The sequence below is a fragment of the Arachis stenosperma genome, chromosome 2, assembly GCF_014773155.1.
Source record: "Arachis stenosperma cultivar V10309 chromosome 2, arast.V10309.gnm1.PFL2, whole genome shotgun sequence".
Lineage (NCBI taxonomy): Eukaryota > Viridiplantae > Streptophyta > Magnoliopsida > Fabales > Fabaceae > Arachis > Arachis stenosperma.
Genome location: NC_080378.1, coordinates 6226008 through 6245575, shown reverse-complemented (window position 1 = coordinate 6245575; position 19568 = coordinate 6226008). Strand labels below are relative to the sequence as shown.

General features: G+C 29.8%; 1 protein-coding gene across 2 annotated transcripts; it reads left to right on the top strand.

The window, feature by feature from the left end:
- The first annotated feature begins 11169 nt into the window (after positions 1-11169).
- On the top strand, positions 11170-13835 carry LOC130962248 (vacuolar-sorting protein BRO1-like). 2 transcript variants are annotated; one of them, XM_057888408.1, is made up of 2 exons: positions 11170-13146; positions 13243-13835. In XM_057888408.1, exons 1-2 carry the CDS (start codon positions 12475-12477, stop codon positions 13333-13335), a joined length of 765 nt encoding a protein of 254 aa, XP_057744391.1. In that variant the 5' UTR covers positions 11170-12474; the 3' UTR covers positions 13336-13835. Both variants share the same exon structure in this region; 1 of them encodes a protein (XP_057744391.1).
- The last annotated feature ends 5733 nt before the right edge of the window (positions 13836-19568 follow it).

Sequence of the window (19568 nt, the reverse complement as noted above, 5' to 3'; positions counted from 1 at the left end):
ACTTGTCAATAGCTAAATAATATATAGAAAATATTGTATTTTATGGGTTTTTATTCGGCCAAAATACTCATGACATGTTAGTTATTTTGTATACCCAATAAAAACTAAATATATAGAACTGACATACTTAAAAATACTAAATAAAAAATATATTATTCTAACCTAAAAACAAAAATGATAAAATAATTAATTTATTTTTTTATATGAAATCTACTTTGAATTGTGCTTTGCTTTGTATTTTCTTTGTCTTTTAATATCAATTTTCTCTTCAATATAATCTTACTTCTCTTTGAACTTATTGCATCTTTCAATATATACCTAAAAATATCAAATAAATAAATTTTTTAACCAATTAAAAATATATATACATTATACATAATACATTTTTATTATCAAATTTTTTATATTATTAAAAAAAATAAAGTAGTACACATATGACAGCGTCTGTTTTTGATATACATGTCCATCAAAACATAGACACAGGAGTACATGTATGGTGTTTGTTTATTGAGACAAAAATCATGAAAGACATACACAAACACCCATTAAAAACATATATTTTGTGTCTCTCTAAAATGCTGAAACACTAATTTTTAACTTGAGACACTAATTTTTTTATAATTTTTTCTCATGTCTAACTTACCAAATAGAATATGAAATTAATGTCTTCTTATGTCTATGTAAAATCACACAAATTTTATTTTCAATGGCTGCTTTAATTTTTTTTATTCTCATTTATTTAGTTACATAAACATATTTGACAGAAAATAATATATATTTTTTACAAAAGTATCTTTTTTCAAATAAATATAAGTTTAATCTCACGATCAATAAATTCAACTTATAGTTAAAGAGATTGAAAATGAACAACTTATAAGTAAAAAGAGAGAAAAAGATAAAAGTACCTCTATTGTTATAATCTAAAAAATAACAATGTAAACGAAGTAAATAGAAAAAATTATAAATATGACAAATAAAAAAAATTTAAATTTAAAAATCAAAACGGTTAAGAAGCCACTTAATTAGGAATTAGTATTAGAATTTTAAATTTTAAATTTTTAAATAGAATTTTCTAATTAGCTAGTGCAAATTTAAAATTTTTAAATAAACTTTTTTAATTAAACATTTGTTATTCATTAAGAATATAGGAATTTGCTAATTTAAAAATAATTTTTATTAGTTTCGTCATAAATAGTATTAATCCTATTATTTATCGATAAAAATAAATAAAATTAAATACAATCTAAAAATTAATAACCTTATAAATTACGTAAATTTAGAAAAAATACTTAAAAATAGAGAAAAAGATGAAAGTACTTTTACTGTGGAGAGACAATCTAAAAGATAATAATAAAAATTTATAAATGTGGTAAGTAAAAAAATTTAAATTTAAAAATTGAAATGGTTAAAAACTTACTTAATTAGAAATTAGTATTAGAAATTCAAATTTAAAATTTTTAAATAGAAATTTCTAATTAGCTAGTATAAATTTTAAATTTTTAAATAAAATTTTCTAATCAAACGTCCGTTGTCCATTATGAATATAGAAATTTGTTAATTTAAAAATAATTTTTTTAGTTTCATCATAAACAGTATTAACTTTATTATACTTTTTCTAAAATTTAAACAGTATTACATTTTTTTTAAATAGTGTAAATAATTTCACATTTTAATAAGAATGATAATTCTATTTACTTTATTATAATCCTTTGTAATTAGCATAGTAACTTATAAATTATATAAAGTTTTAAAAAATATTCTCAAACCCAATTGCTTACGTAAAATTTAAAAAAAAAGTATATTTGAATTTAAATTTAAAATTATAAACATAATACTTTAATTAAAAATTATAATTAAGTTTTTTTAAATAAGTACACATTAAAAATTAATAACTAACTTAATTATATTAACAATAATTCAAAGAAAAAATTTATAACTTTATGACATGAAATATTAAATTAAAAATTATCAGAATATCAACGGTGATAATCAAATTAAAAATAAAACCACAAGTAATAACCAAATAACTTCAATTTATATTTAAAAATTTCTAAATTCCAAACATAAAAATCGAAAAGAACCAAAAGAAAAATAACAACTCAAGAAAAGACAATGTTTCCACCAAAACAAACATATGCTTGGCATTATTCTATTAGATAAACTTTAAAAGAGATTCCAAAACATGTGCATCCAAATTCTCAAGTTTCTTTCTCAATCTTGATCTTCTTGCAAGTTGAGGTATCTCCTTCCACCTTCGAATCTTCCGACTCCGAGGATAGTCACTTAGTTTGTGTAATAGCACTTTCCAACAATTCAGATTCATCATTGGCCGCAACTTAATTGGAAAATTCAAGCAACAAATTCTGTACAAAAAACCACGTTAAATTAAAGACTTCTTTCTAACTTTTGATTTTATCTCACTGATATTTTTTGAATAAAATTAAGATCTAATTTTGAGAGAACAAACAAAAAAAATTATTTTTTGAACAAATACCTTAGCACTTTCTACTTTCTCCCCTTCAATGATTGAGGATGTCTTTGAAATTGGAAACAAATCACCGGTGTAGTCAACATCCTAAAATTATAATTAATTATTATTTAAAAATTAGATACTACTAATGACCAAGAAAGCAAAAAATAAATTAATTTTTAATAGAAGTACACTTATATATACTCACAATTTGAATAGGGTGAGCCTCTTTGAATTTATTTATGAGATCCACATTATTAGTTATCTTCTTAACTTTATAAGAAGGTAAAAAATATGAAATATCAGATCTTTGAACTTCAACGATGAAGAGAAAGATCTTATCAATTAGGTTGAGAAAAAGTGTAGGTGTATCTGATAGATCTCCTTTCTGCAGGATATTACATAATATATTAATAATAAATAATATAAAAAGTACCAATAAAAATATCTTCACTAATGCTTTTAGAAATAAATATTGGTTAGATCTTACCAATAGGAGTGGATCAAGTATCTCTACATAGCTCTCTTCTAAAACTTGTTTTGCCTCCTTGTCAAAGACTACATAACATGCATAGTCAGAATCATCAACGACACCAAACTTTATTCGATACCTGCTTAAAAAAGAAAATAACATAAGAAAAAGTTAAATATAGACTTATTTAATATCTAATCCAATGTACATAGACTTTAATTTAAATAAATAAATAAATAACCTTGGAGTCATGGATAAAAGGATATTAGTAGAAAACTCGCGTCTTCATCGAGTCAAACCATCTCAATTGAGTATGGCAATGGAGAATTTCCGTAACTTGATAGTGTCCATAACCATATCACTCGTATACGTACACACAAATTGTCGATTGTAGGATTGATGTCAGCAATTTTGTGAATACCAGCCATTGGAATAAGTAGGGAGATTTTGGATATATGTAAAGAAAGGGATTGATGTACTTTAAATTGTGGTGCTTTACATCTCTCATAACTTATCCTTTTATAGTTGCATCATAACTAAATTTTTTAAAATTTGGTTGACTTTAATTTAAAATTTAAAAAATAACAAACTAAGTAAAACAACCCAAATTTAAAATTTAAAAATAACAATTTAAATAAATAATAATTTAAAAATTCTAAACTAACGTAAATATTTATTTATTGTAATATTAGTATGTAACAACCGAAGAATAATTAACGTAAATTTTTTTAAAACTCTAAATTTCTTTAAAAGAATTTATGTAGCTGCAATTTAAAAAAAAATCAACAAAATTTTAAAAAATAATGCTAAAAAGAATTAATAGATTTTTAAAAAATAGTGTTAAAAAAATAACTTAAATAAAATAATTTAAAATTTAAAAAATAACAACCTAAGTAAAATAACTCAAACAAATAAAATAATTTAAAATTTAAAAAATAACAACCTAAGTAAAATAACCCAAACTTAAAATTTGAAAATAACAACCTGAGCAAATAATAATTTATAATTTATAAATATAAATCTAAAAATTTCTAGTGACGACACGTAAGCAAATAAACTCCCAGACTCAACGTATGAGCGCCACGTCAGCAAATGAGCTCCCCATTTGTATTACTATAAAGATTTTCACACTAAGGCCTAACCATTAAAATTTTGGAATTATCTACTCAAAAAATACTAACAGATTTTTTTCTTTTTAAAAAAAATCCACAAGATATACCAATTTATTTACTTTTTTGTCCTGCAATAATCACTAACAATAAACCCATCACTCTAACTAATAACTTCCTCCAAATTCTCCACATATAATACTAGTGTTAAACCCGTGCGATGCACGGTCTTATATTTAAATTTGATAAATTAAATTAAAAATAATATTTTATAATCATATATTTTTTAAATTTAGTATAACACTATCATCATCGTTATATAATAAACGTGTTAAATATGTTGTTTTATCTTTATTTAAAGTAAAATATGAATAGAAGAGTTCGAAGTTTATAATATTCTTGAACCATAAGGAGGGAGATAAAAAAAATAAGAACATATATAACTGTAATAATAGCATGTTAATTTTACCCTAAATTTTATATCAAAAAGCTAATAAAAATTTATCGACAACCTAGTATCTTACTAACTTCATTAGAAAATCATTGGATGTTGTGCTCCTTGTTACACATTTCATTTTAAATTTGAAAAAAGACTTATAGATAAATTAGTTATATCTATAGTAAAGATTTGTACGAAAGTGTAAATCATAACATGCTATTAAAATGAAAATAATATTATTCTTACTTAAATATTATTAAAAACCTCTTTGAACACGACATTTGTTGTTGATGACTTTGGATTGCCGTCTTCGTTTAGAATTAAAACCCTGAGGCCACTGCGACTCTTAACTCTTGACAAAGCAACATAAAGTTGTCCATGGGTGAACACTGATTTTGGCAAATAAAGCCGTACATGTGATAATGATTGACCCTGACTCATGTTAATGGTCATTGCAAAGCATATTGTTAATGAAAATTGTCTCCGTTGGAACTTAAATGGCAATCCTGAATCTGAAGGGATCAAGTTTATTCTTGGAATGTACACTTTATATCCAATATTTCTAGTTTGTTAACTATTAATCTTGTCCTATTGCATAAACCTGAAGTCTGGTCTATGTTTTGCAATAGCATTACAGCGACTCCTGGCTTCAAAGTCAACTTGTGATTGGATAGTCCCGAATATTTGATGTCATTTAGAAACTCTTGTTTTAAATCTTCATTCTCATCAGCTTGATATGTTGTGTCAGAGCTCAAATACTCTTTTTCCATCACTGGAAAGATTGTCAAGACAAAATTGTTTACCTTCTCGACACTCTTAAGTGTGGGTGCAAGAATTGCTCTACTCTGAAAATACCTGTAATCTGACATGTTTTGCAACAAATTTGGATATGCAAAGTCTACCAAATGAGAGAGAGGATCATCAGTAGTTGTAATCAATAGATCATCTGGAATTTCAACTTCTGATTCATCACCAACAACAGAGCCAATATTTCCATTTCCAACATCATGTATCCAATTAGCAAATATCTTCATTTCACCTTCATCTTGATTCGAAGAAGACATTAGAAGTTTCATATTCGTATGCAGTTTCAGAACCTTACAAAATGTCTACAGATGAGATGAGTTAATAGCGGATGCTAATATATCGTGTCTACTTCCTTTCGGAATCATCGGAAGTATCTGTCTGAAATCACCTCCTAGAACAACAATCTTACCACCAAATGGTTGATGTGTCTTATGTTGATCGGTAACTGACATAAGATTCCTGAGCGTCCGATCAAGTGCTTCAAAACGGCAGTTGTACCTTCCCTCGCATACAACATATTGAGAACTCAAAATTGGATCCTGTTTTGGACTTCTCTGATCTCTCCTCATACCACATCATGGCGTCGCAATTATGACAAAAAATTCTGGGTCACCAATATCTATCACATCTAATAATCACCAAAATAATAAATTATTTTAGTTATATCTGCAACAAATACTTTATATAAAAATATACCTTTCTTTCACCATATTAAGTATAAAAATAATATTTATAAAAGATTACCGAAGAATGCAATTTATGGATTAAAAAGATGAGATCATATAATACAATTTCATTGTGCCAACCTCAAGATTTAAGTTTTACAATAAATCAATGTTCAAATACAAAAATTATAATATATAACCATATCTTAGTTTGAATTTTAAAACTTGAACACTAAACGATAATTTTTTGTTTATAAAAAGCATAACAATAGTAAATAATAAAGTGCTGATATTGCTACTTCTTAAATTACCTGTATTCTCAGCAACATCGAATATGGCTGGGTATTAAATTTGCACATAATCAACTTAAATAGTCGTATTTTCAGTAATATCCTCAACTTCTTGAAAATTTTTTGAAAGATTTATAGTCAATTCTTTCAAAAATGTTTCTCTTTCTATCAGGTGTCTTTTTTTTTCAGCTATGCACACTTCTTCTAATTCTTCAGTATCTAAATTTGAATTAAATGTACTTGCTCCTGTAATCATTAGAGATAATATGTCAAGTACTTTATATTATAAAAAAAGAAAAATGAATATATGTTAAATGTTTGAATAAGCTGAATTATGAATATGTATTATGAAAGTAGTATTAAAGATAAAAGAAGTAAAATTTTAGCTTTGTGATAATTACAATCTATCATGCTTATCTTACCATGTCTCTTTTGAAGTAGCATAGTCTTCCTATTCAATCTTACATCCCTTTGAAATCTAATTCGATTTGTGTACTCCAATGAATCTATAATAATTATTTAGCATATACCAATGATTATTTTTAATAGACCAATTAAAAAATTAAATGTTTGGTCTTTAAGTAATAAAAGCATATTAACATAGTAACTGGTAGATATTATTTGATGTTTGTTGAAAATGTTGTTGACTTGTTTGATGACATGGACTATCATATGCTTCATGTGTGATACCCGAATTACTAATATCACTAATATTGGAATATCATTCTTTTTCATCTACAGAGTGTAGATTAGTAGTTGGAGACCTTGATCAATATGGTGTTGGGTTATTACCTAATAAGATAACTTGAGATATTAGTTTTGAACATATTTTCTGTTAAAGTTTATAATTGAATAAATAGTAGGAAAATCAAAATACATAAAGTGCATGTACATTTCCATAAGCAAGTTCCAAAAAAAATCATCCAAAAATAAATCTATATTAATGCTATTTGTAATGTTCGACAACACCAATTGAAAATGCACACCATTGGAACTATCACTCGAATTTCTTGTAATTTTTTCATAAACAAATTTAGTAACATATTACGAAGACAATGTAAATTAATAATTTATTACTTGTCAATAGCTAAATAATATATAGAAAATATTGTATTTTATGGACTTTCATTCGGCCAAAATACTCATGACATGTTAGTTATTTTGTATACCCAATAAAAACTAAATATATAGAACTGACATACTTAAAAATACCAAATAAAAAAATATATTATTCTAACCTAAAAACAAAAATAATAAAATAATTAATTTATTTTTTATATAAAATCTACCTTGAATTGTGCTTTGCTTTGTATTTTCTTTGTCTTTTGATATCAATTTTCTCTTCAATATAATCTTACTTCTCTTTGGACTTCTTGCATCTTTCAATATATAACTAAAAATATCAAATAAATAAATTTTTTAACCAATTAAAAATATATATACATTATACATAATACATTTTTATTATCAAATTTTTTATATTATTAAAAAAATAAAGTAGTACACATATGACAGCGTCTGTTTTTGGTATACATATCCATCAAAACATAAACACAGGAGTACATGTATGATGTTTGTTTACTGGGACAAAAAAGATGAAAGACATAGTCATACACAAATACCCATTAAAAACATGTATTTTGTGTCTCTCTAAAATGCTGAAACACTAATTTTTAACTTGAGACACTAATTTTTTTACAATTTTTTCTCACGTCTAACTTACCAAATAGAATATGAAATTAGTGTCTTCTTATGTTTATGTAAAATCGCAAAGATTTTATTTTCAATGGCTGCTTTAATTTCTTTTTTATTCTCATTTATTTAGTTACGTAAACATATTTTACAGAAAATAATATATATTTTTTTACAAAAGTATCTTTTTTCAAATAAATATAAGTTTAATCTCACGATCAATAAATTCAACTTATAATTAAAGAGATTGAAAATGAACAACTTATAAGTAAAAAGAGAGAAAAAGATAAAAGTACATCTATTGTTATAATCTAAAAAATAACAATGTAAACGAAGTAAATAGAAAAAAAATTATAAATATGGCAAATAAAAAAATTTAAATTTAAAAATCAAAACGGTTAAGAAGCCACTTAATCAGGAATTAGTATTAGAGTTTTAAATTTTAAATTTTTAAATAGAATTTCCTAATTAGCTAGTGCAAATTTAAAATTTTTAAATAAACTTTTTTAATTAAACGCTTTGTTATTCATTAAGAATATAGGAATTTGTTAATTTAAAAATAATTTTTATTAGTTTCATCATAAATAGTATCAATCCTATTATTTATCGATAAAAATAAATAAAATTAAATACAATCTAAAAATTAATAACCTTATAAATTACGTAAATTTAGAAAAATTACTTAAAAAGAGAGAAAAAGATGAAAGTATTTCTACTGTGGAGAGACAATCTAAAAGATAATAATAAAAATTTATAAATGTGGCAAGTAAAAAAATTTAAATTTAAAAATTAAAATGGTTAAAAACTTACTTAATTAGAAATTAGTATTAGAAATTCAAATTTAAAATTTTTAAATAGAATTTTCTAATTAGCTAGTATAAATTTTAAATTTTTAAATAAAATTTTCTAATCAAACGTCTATTGTCCATTAGGAATTTAGAAATTTGTTAATTTAAAAATAATTTTTTTTAGTTTTATCATAAACAGTATTAACTTTATTATACTTTTTCTAAAATTTAAACAGTATTATATATATTTTTTAAATAGTATAAATAATTTCACATCTTAATAAGATTGATAATTCTATTTACTTTATTATAATCCTTTGTAATTAGCATAGTAATTTATAAATTATATAAATTTTTAAAAAATATTCTCAAACCCAATTGCTTACGTAAAAATTAAAAAAAAAAAGTATATTTGAATTTAAATTTAAAATTATAAACATAATACTTTAATTAAAAATTATAATTAGATTTTTTTAAATAAGTACACATTAAAAATTAATAACTAACTTAATTGTATGAACAATAATTCAAAGAAGAAATTTATAACTTTATGACATTAAATATTAAATAAAAAATTATCAGAATATCAACGATGTGAATCAAATTAAAAATAAAACCACAAGTAATAACCAAATAACCACCTTGGCTTGCTTTCTTTCTTGCTTTAATATGTATATACATATTGAAAATATGTGTAATGGCATATATGTAGGAACTTTTCCTTTTTTTTTTTTGAATGATGATGATAATATTATATTATTAACAACAACAACAACAACAACAACAATAATAATAATAATAATAATAATAATAATAATAATAATAATAATAATAATAAATTTAAGTTTTGTTTAATCAAAATAATTTTTAATAAATAATTTAAATTTAATAAAATAAGTAGTAATTAAATTAAATTTTAATAATTATAAAATTTTATTTAATTATTTTTATTGAAAATAATTTTTTTAAAAACTACATTTTAATATAATATAATAATTTATAAATAGTCAATTATTTAATTTTTAAAAATCTGAATCTTACAATAATAACTATGATAAAATTAACAATACTATTTAATAGTTATTTTTATTCAAAATAAAAATATTTTATTATAAAATTTTAATATTTTATAAATTTATATTCTTATATAATTCATGTAATAAATATATTAATAGTAAGAGCTCACATAAATATTATATGATTTAGTTCTTATTTTTTTTAATTACTTTTATCATTAATAGTTCATGATCTTTTATTAATTCAACATTATAATAGATTTTCACACTAAGGCCTAACCATTAAAATTTTGGAATTATCTACTCAAAAAACACTAACAAATTTTTCTCTTTTAAAAAAAAAAAATCCACAAAATATACCAATTTATTTACTTTTTTGTCCTGCAATAATCACTAACAATAAACCCATCACTCTAACTAATAACTTCCTCCAAATTCTCCACATATAATATATTCATTAATCAGTCAAAATTTAATCACTCTTAACTACTATAATTTTGGCCATTAAAGATCTACCCTTCGAATAATTATTTGATCGTACCTCATCACCATCACTACGATCTTTTTAACATCTTTTTTTCTTCTTTCAAGCCTTCTAATGAGAAAGTGTTACTATTCCCTTACTATATTTCTCGTCCAACGTGATTTCTTCCTTTCCAAAAAGTCTCGCTTGCTTCTTGCAATGTCATTTTAGGTAATAATCATTCTACACCAAATAAAACATTTATATATTACAAATAAAATTACAACTGAACTATACTTTTCCTCGAAAAAATATTATTTGTACACCGAAATTAATTTATTTTCAATAATTATTTATATTTCAACATGTATATAAACATTGACTGAATTGAGTATTTATTCTAAATACAATCTTTAAGCCTGGAATGAATTGTTAAAATTTTTCTGACAGAAAAATATTTGGTGAAAATGCATAGTTGCAGGTAGAGCCGTCAAAACGAGTCCAAACTCAGTGTTAAAATTTTGTATTTGCTCCAAGTTTTCTTAATAGTTCTAGTGGATTCAATTTTTGTTGAAGGATTCTTCAATCCAAGGTGTGTCTTTAGGCCCGTTCTACTAAAAAACAGAGATAATGTTTTATTGGATAATTTAATAGGTTAAAGAAGAATGAGAGGGAAGGTTACCGCGGTATAAGGGAGCTGGTGGCGGTGGTCTGGCGGTGGGTGACGGAAGATGTTCGGCGAATAGGGAGATCAGAGGTTCCTTTTCAGACCTTCAATGGCATCTCAGGCATGAATGGTGGCTACCATGGAGTAGAAACCATCATTGAAGACCACGGAGGAGCGCACAGCAGCTGGAGAAGAAGGAGTGCAATTCCCACCAATGTTTGGGCTGGGTTATCCGGCCCAGACAATGACAAAAAAAAAAAAAAGGAATGAGAGGGTGCGGAATAACAACTAGATAGTTTCAAAATCAGTAATGAGCAAGGTTAGCCATCGATTTCCTCATTCCTAATCGAATCCTGGTTCGCCGTCGCCATGAGCAACGATAATCGGAGGTTGTTGAACCCGAACCGAAACCCGAACCGAAACCCGAACCCGAATCCAGAAAGGCTTCTGGCAATCCCAGTGAAGAAGAGTGATCCGGTGGAGCTGTACAGGCCGTTACGCAATTTGGTAGCGAGAAAATACTCAGAGAGCGATGCGCAGAAAGTTGAAAGCGTTCTGGAAACCCTAAACAAATGCCGCAGCGACATGGTGGAGCGAGGGGACCTCTCCCTTCCCATGCAACGGGACTGCCTCATTCACTACTTCAAATGTCTTTGCATGGTTGACCCACTCTTCACCGCTATCTCCTCCGACTCCGATTCCGACCCCATCGTCTTTGTCTGGTACGACTCCTTCTACTCTGAGCATGAGAATGGGGTCTCCTCGCAGCGCAACAGCATCCAATTGGAGAAGGCTTCTGTTCTCTTCAACCTTGGCGCCGTATGCAGCCAGATTGGGGCCTCTTGCGACCGCACCACCCCCCTTGGCCGTCACGTTGCAATGGACGCCTTCAATGCCGCCACCGAATTCTTCTTGAAACTTTGGCAGGTTCTCGCCAAGGACGTCTCCGCCACCCTCGACTTGACTCTCCACTTCGCCGAGAGTCTGCACCGCCTCTGCGGCGCTCAGGCTTTGGAGCTCAGATTAAAGCAACAACTCGACAGCAACAACAACGACGCCGCCGCCAGTTCCGCTCTCCAACAACATGGAATTGCCGTTATGTTTAAATCGGTCAGTATTATGACGACGACGACGAAGAAGAAGATGATGATGTAGGTTTATGAGAATTATGATAGAGTATCTGATCTGATACTAGGTGATTCGGCTGCAATCGGACATGTCTTCTCATTTGACCGAACCTGGATAGCTCATCTTCATCAGAAGGTGAAATTCTTTAAGGTGGAGGCTCATCAGAGGCGATCATCCATCCTACCCAAATCCGAGCTATCTAAAACAGACAGATTGATCGAATCCTGTCCTCTTGATCATGATGCGGTATCTGCCACTGAAAATTTAGTTAGAGGGATTTGTTGCTGGAGTTCATTGGTCCAATCCTGTCCTCTTGATCTTGATGCAGAATTAGTTAGAGAGATTTGGAAGCTTAAGCACAAGTCTATACCGAAGCAAGAACGAATCCCATACCTTGACCTCCTCCTCTCTGAGTACAGCTCTTTCAAGATTATTGATGATGGAAAGCTAGTGGCCAACCCTTGGGACATGCCTCCTCCTTATCCAACAAATTTGGAAATCCTCTCTTCTTCGTCTTTGCCAATTATGCCTCCGATCCCTTTGAAGAAGAGTGAGCCCTTGGACCTCTATGAGTCCCTTCGCAGTTATGTTGCCCTTAAATACTCTGAGAGCGAGGCAGAGAGAGTAGAAGGCCTTTTCAAAATGGTAGACAAATTGCGCAGTGAAATGCAGCGTGATGACCTCTCTCTACCCATTCGCCGTGACTGCCTCATCCACTATTTGAAATGCCTTTGCATGATTGAGCCTTTGTTCCCCATGACTACCTCACCCAATCCACCTATCTTTGTTTGGTACAATGCATTCAACCCACAACAGGACTCTTCTCAGCACAACATCCATTTCGAGAAGGCCTCTGTTCTCTTCAACCTGGGAGCCCTCTCCACCCACATTACTCTCTCCTGCGATCTCAGCACCGTCCAAGGCTATCGCCTTGCCATGGATGCATTATATGACGCTTCATATTGGTTCTCCATACTGTGGAAGCTTGAGGCTGAGAAGGCATCTGCCACCATTGACTTGTCAGTAAACTGTGTCCAGATGCTGCGCGAGATGATAGCGGCTCAGATTGCCGACTTGACATGGAAGTGTCCCCATTCCCATTCTGATGGATCATCATTAGCTGGATTAGCTGGATATCTTGTATGTATTTCATCTAGCTTTTCAGTTGATTTTTTCTTAGTGCAATTGATTGATGTCAATCTTGATTTGTTAAAGTGTTTGATTGGGATGATGTAGGTTACTCTGCGTTGTCGGAAAGCTTATGATCTGTCGACATTGGGGCCTTTAGCTGAGAATCTTGTTCAATCCTCAGATACCTCAATTTCTTGAGTCGAAGATGAAAACCCGCCATGCTCAAACTGATCCTAGTGATGTCACTGAACAATTTCTTTCAGGGTATTGTGAGGCTCAATCCCTGCTTCAAGAGGGATGTCAAACAGCATGCTTGGACCTTCTCTCCAAGGTTGGCCCTGTCATGATTAAGGATGGAAATCTTATGATCAACCTTAGAAGCCTATAACTATTTTTGTGAATATATTATCTTCGCAATTTTGTTTGTTCATGTGTGAATATATTCTTTCTTATTCCTCACTAATTCGTAGTGATCTGTATGCCTCCGATTTCGTAGCCTTTGTTAGTTATTGTTGCATATTGGTAGATAGAAGGTATCAAATTATTGCTTCTGTTGTCATTCAAATCCTTCAAAATGTATTGTTTGTATCTACACAATTTTCCTGATGTGCTGCTAGATCAATATCCTTTGATGACTACTTCTGCATGGTTTGTTTTTCACACTTAAACCAGGTTGAAGGTTCACTACTCATTTTGGAATTTGGATCCTCTAAAGTTTGTATTGTTCGTAAACTAGTCATGATTAAATTAGTTTGATGTCATCTTGTAGAGTAATTTTTTTCTGATGATATTTGTTTGTATAAGAACCTGGATTATCCCAAATTCAAAGTAAAAAAAAAAAAAATTTCTTCTTTGGTATTGAATATTTTTTCTGTCAGTTTTTTTACTACATATGTACAAAATCTATTCTTACTGATTGTAGATGCGCATAATTTCTTCTATTTTTTTGGCTTCTCCACTTAGTCTTTCTCATTTATGTAAGGCAAGACTTTGCTAGTGTCAACAGTTATACGAAGGAAAAACTAGAGGAAGCAATTGCCATTCTCTGAATGATGATGAGATTAACAATAAAATTGATGCTATGTTGTTCAAACTTTTTTTGGCTTTAGTTCGCGCAAGTAAATTGTGAGGTTCATGATGTCTTTAAAATTATAAAAGTATAATTGAACTAAGTATCGCTTTTGTTGGCTTCTCATTATCTGCAACTATAAAAATTCAATGTCTTTTTTATAATTCTATTTTGTAGATCTCTTTTTTGTCTTAAATGCATAGTTGTCAAATTTAGTGACCATTTTTTTAAATAAATAGAAGACCCCTTAAGCATGTCTCAAAATAATAAAGATTAGGTGTCGTGTTGTCTTTTTTTTTTTTTTTTTGGTTAAGGATTGAGTTGTCTTTCTTGTGAATAAATATTGACATAATTAAGTGTTTACTCTAAATATAATCTTTATGCATGGAATAAATCATTAATATTTCCTAACTATGGGAACAGTAGTGCAATGGCACAACCAGCACGTTATTTTAAGATCAAGATTAAATCACTGTGCTGAAAAAAATAGAATTTACAATGAAACTGTTGTTCCAAAACCGAATCCAAAGAATTGTCACACACATAGTAGTTCATAGAATACTTATGTTCAATGGTATTACATGTTCAGAATCCGGAGTCTCTTCTCACTACTTTTCTCTGTGGGAAGAGTGAACTATATCCAAATTTAGATATGAAGGAACTATATACAAAAGTTTTTTACTCTCAAATTTAATTTCAAAACTCTCCAAATTTAACTAGTTACTCTACCTCATTCATAATTCCATGAACCGGGATAATTGCATGTCTACAGCACCTGTGCAACACAACACATAATACATCCAATTATTTAATCATCAGAAAGACCAATAAAAAAAAAACCTCTATAAAGCATACCATAAAATGGTATAACAAATTCGCCAAAATCTATTTCCTAATTTTATTGTATAAAACATGCATATTATCACTATTCTTTGATACTAGAATTATTTGAACTTTTTGTTATTAAAAATAAGGATTTGGATCATCTTAATTTTAAATTTCACTTTAACAAATAAAGTATGATCTCTCACTATTTATTTTATAAGTGAGACAAAAAAAAATATGAGAGAGAAATTATTCAAGGGTGAGAGATCAAACTTTACTCTCTAAAGTTAAAATACAAAATTTAGAGGATCCAAATTCTAAAAATAAGATATGTTTCTGTGTGAGTAACCGTTTCCAAGAACGGTGATGGTGAGTACTGTAAAGTCACTCCGATGCGAGTACGAAATAATAGAAATGGTATTAAGAGTGAGTAATGTACCTGCGACTTAGTATATCACTTGTATATATAAATTTGTTGTGGTTGGAACGGTTATAGATATTTCTAAAAGTGTTCCTTAGAGCTTTTCTAATTATTCAGTATCTGAGCTTTGATGGCTTGTTATGGGTTTGTTTAGAGAGATTTGCGGAGAAATCTTTTTGGTGAGTTGAGATTGGCACATGTTTGACTCTAGCTTGATTTGAGTTTATAGATTTTTTAAACCGAGTTGTGACAGATGGATCATAGCTCCCAAACTTGACTTGTAGGATTGTTTAACTATAAACAGGTTGAGCTGTTGATCTATAACTCAAAATCGGGTAGGGGTGTCCGCGAATCGGATCGAATATGATATCCGCGCTTTTTAGTGCCGGATCGGATATCGGATATATCTGCATAATTAAACCTTCTCTTTAGTCATATTTCTATGTAAAAAAATTCGATAAAAATATTTCTTTCATACTTTTAAACTTATTTATTCCTAAAATATTTTTAATCAAACTCTTTCTAAATAACAAAAATAAAATAATACAATATATGAATAATAATTTCTAACTAAAACATACAAACAAGTAAATATAATACCAAACATATATATTTATTTATTTATTTTTTAATTATTATGTTGCGGATCTGCAGATCGGATACGCGGATGTAGAGCACATATCCGCGATCAGATCCGCAAAGGGTGCGGATCGGATCCGATCAATTTGTGGATCGAATCATATCCGCAATCTTTGGATCGGATGCGGATATTTACCGCGGATCTGCGGATACGATCCGATCCATGGACACCCCTAGGACAGTAGAAGCCCCCAAAACTTGTTTATTGAAAATTCTGAAAATAGGGGAATCGGAATGGTGCTAATAATAATAATAATAATAGTAGTAGTAGTAGTAGTAGTAGTAGTAGTAGTAGTAGTAGTAGTAGTAGTAGTAGTAGTAGTAGTAGTAGTAGTAGTAGCAGCTCTTGTTCAACGTGTTATATGTTGAAAAATAATAGTTATGTTAGAGAGAAGAGTTTGAGGTTTTGAGTTAAAAAATAACAAAATAAAAAAGAAACTAATAGTTATTATGAAGAATTATAATATAATAACATGAGAATTAGTCTTCAATATCAGTTAATTATATATATATATATATACCAGAAGAGGAAAAATAAAATAAAAATTTTGAAAGACTAAAAACTGGAGAGAAAAATATTAATAAAAATAATAAATAGAAGTGAAAAAGATTGTAACATAGTAATGTTGAGGTGATATATGAAAGGATGTCTATGATAAATGGTGGCAGTTACAGTCACAAATCCTTATGCCATTATAATTGATACTAAAAGGGGAGTGGGTGTAATGGACGGTGGAGATGCTATTTATGATTTGAATGGTTTTTATCAGGGGTCATCTATTTGATAACTTGCAATGTTTGTGAATTCCAGAGGGAGTTTGCTTGGAGTTCTATCTGATGTTCTCATTTTTAGTTCTTTTGATGTAACAAGTTACTAGAGAAAGGCTTTTGGAGTATGAGAAAATGAGGTTAATGTTTTCTGTTATTTCTGTACGAGAAAGTGTTGGCTTGGAGTGTTTTAGAATGGGAAAAAAGAAGAATAAGGGAAAATATTAGGTTTTGGAAGAGAAAATGGAGGTGGCCATAGATGAGACGAACCCTGTGTCTTGGGCTGGTGAAAGTGTTAAATCGTGGGTGTTGTTATTTGATTATGAGCAAAGTGTAGATCAGCTGAGGTTGGCGAGTTGAGTTAGGGAGGGGAATAGACTTAGAGTCGAGGTTTTACTTTGTAATATGTCGGATAGAGTGTGTCATAAAGGAGAGCATTGAAGAAATATCTTTTTGACAAGAAGTTAGCCTCTGAAATTGAAGGCTGTGGACAAGAAAATCGAGGAGCTCCTTGAAGATGCAGTCGAGTTTGCTGATGAGAGCTCTCCCCCTCCCCGCAGCTAGCTTCTGGAGAACATATTTGCTGATCCAAAAGGTTTTGGAATTGGTCCGGATGGAAAGTATAGATGCGAGGATCCAAAGTCACCCAAGGCACTGCTCATGTCTAATCCTTTCAATTCTGACTATGTATCTGCTTGGTGCTTTATTTTTGTATGCATGTTCTTATTTGTCTATGCTTACTGGTCATTAAAAAATTACTTACAGAATGTATTACTGTTATTATTACCTTTTCTAATATAAACAAGATTTGTTCTCTAGGTTGGTGTTATTGGTGGTTGAACTAGTATCAAGAATGATAATCCCCAAAGTCTGATTATCTTGCTTTGCCGTTTATATATTATCTGGACCATGTAAAATAATATTGTGAGTATATACCCATTTTGGTCCTCAAAGAATTTCAGATTGGACACTTTAGTCCCCAACTAAAATTAATTATTCGATTGGTACCTAACAATTAATTTCGTCAGTCACTTAGGTCCTTTACTCCGTTAACTCTAACGGAAGACAAAATAGTCCCTGACAACTCTAACAGGGGACAAAATGGTCTCTGATCTCCTCTGTTCGGAAACGACACTGTTCTCTCCCGATTTCCATCATATCTCGCATAACATTAGCAGTCTAACACTGTAACTTCAAACTACACAATGCACACTCTATAAATTTAATGTTCACAAGAAAAAAATCATCAACTTGTTCTCAACCAATTCATATTCGGGAAATTAATGCCTATGTCTCTCAACTAGTTATCGTCTTCGATGGATCCCATGAATCTTGACAGCAAGTCTGATTTGTTAAGACCCATCGTCGTCGATGCCATCTTCCTCCTCCTCTGCCCTATTATCACCATGACCACATTGTCCACCACTCTGATCGCTTCCTTCAACTTCTTCTCTAAACCAATGTTCAGTAATCGCTTCAGTTTTCATATGAGCGGCAACGGTGACATTGTTCGTTGTACTGATAGCTTGGATGTGAGGTCAAAGCTGTCTGCCAATTTGGACTCTGGAAAAGAAGGAATGAAGCATTCGGTGTCTATTTCAAATGAGAATTTGCATATGATGTCGAAGGAGAATCTTTTCATGATGTCCTAATGTCCAACAATCTATATTGCTTGTCGGAGAGTAGAGAAAGGTGTACCCTTGGAGTAGTTGTGGAACTTGGTCTTGAGGATGTCGTGGACGTGTCGGGGTTGGAGGTGATGTTATCGAAGACGTGGAAGTGGATGCTTTTGGTGGGTGAAGTGTAGAGGGGGTGGATGTACGAGTCACAAAGATTTAGAAAGTGTGTGGTCCATGACATGTTGAGATAGGTGCGACACGTGTGACAATTACACCATGGCTTAATCTTTGAGCTAAAGAAGAGGAAGGAAAAGATAGAAAAGAAGACTGTGAAGGTGAAGAAGGAGAGTATGAATGTTAGGGTTATGCGAGATATAATAAAAATTGGGGAAGAATAATGTCGTTTTCGAATAAAGGGGTCAGGGATCATTTGTCCCTTGTTAGAGTTGTCAGGAACCATTTTGTCACTTGTTAGAATTGTCAGGAACTATTTTGTCCTCCGTTAGAGTTAACGGAGTAAAGGACCTAAGTAACTGACGGAATTAATTGTTAGGGACCAATCAAGTAATTAATTTTAGTTGGGGAGTAAAGTGTCTAGTCTAAAATTCTTTGAGGACCAAAATGGGTATATACTCTAATATTGTAGTGTTACATCTTTTGCTATTGCTGTTGACCCATTTATCCAAATTTGCTAATTATAGTTAGTGTTTGATTTGGCTCAGAGAAAACTCAAACTATGATTTGGTGAGTGTAGATTAACACATTTGGATGCAATTATTCAAAAGCCAACGCGACCCTCAATTAAAAAGAAGGGGGATAAGATCTCTGAATTTATTATTACGAGACAATGTAATTTTTTTGCTAAAAAGCATCTTAAACCCTCCTTTTCCAAAGTTAAATACAACAAAAAGTCCGATCACCATCACCACTAGCAACCTCGCTTTCATAGTCAGAATTTCCACCTCTACTATCTGCATTGTATAAATATATAAAAATAGGAATAAATTTTTGTGTTTGGCCTCCAAGTTTTATTTCTAGTTCGGGTAGATTGGATTTTTGTTGAACAAGAATTCTCCAATCGAAGGTGTGT

Excerpts from the sequence above, each read along its gene's own strand:
- LOC130962248 (XM_057888408.1), top strand. The coding sequence starts at position 12,475 with ATGCCTCCTCCTTATCCAACAAATTTGGAAATCCTCTCTTCTTCGTCT. Across the intron at positions 13,147-13,242 it reads CTGGATTAGCTGGATATCTT|GTTACTCTGCGTTGTCGGAA; the intron begins GTATGTATTTCA and ends GGGATGATGTAG.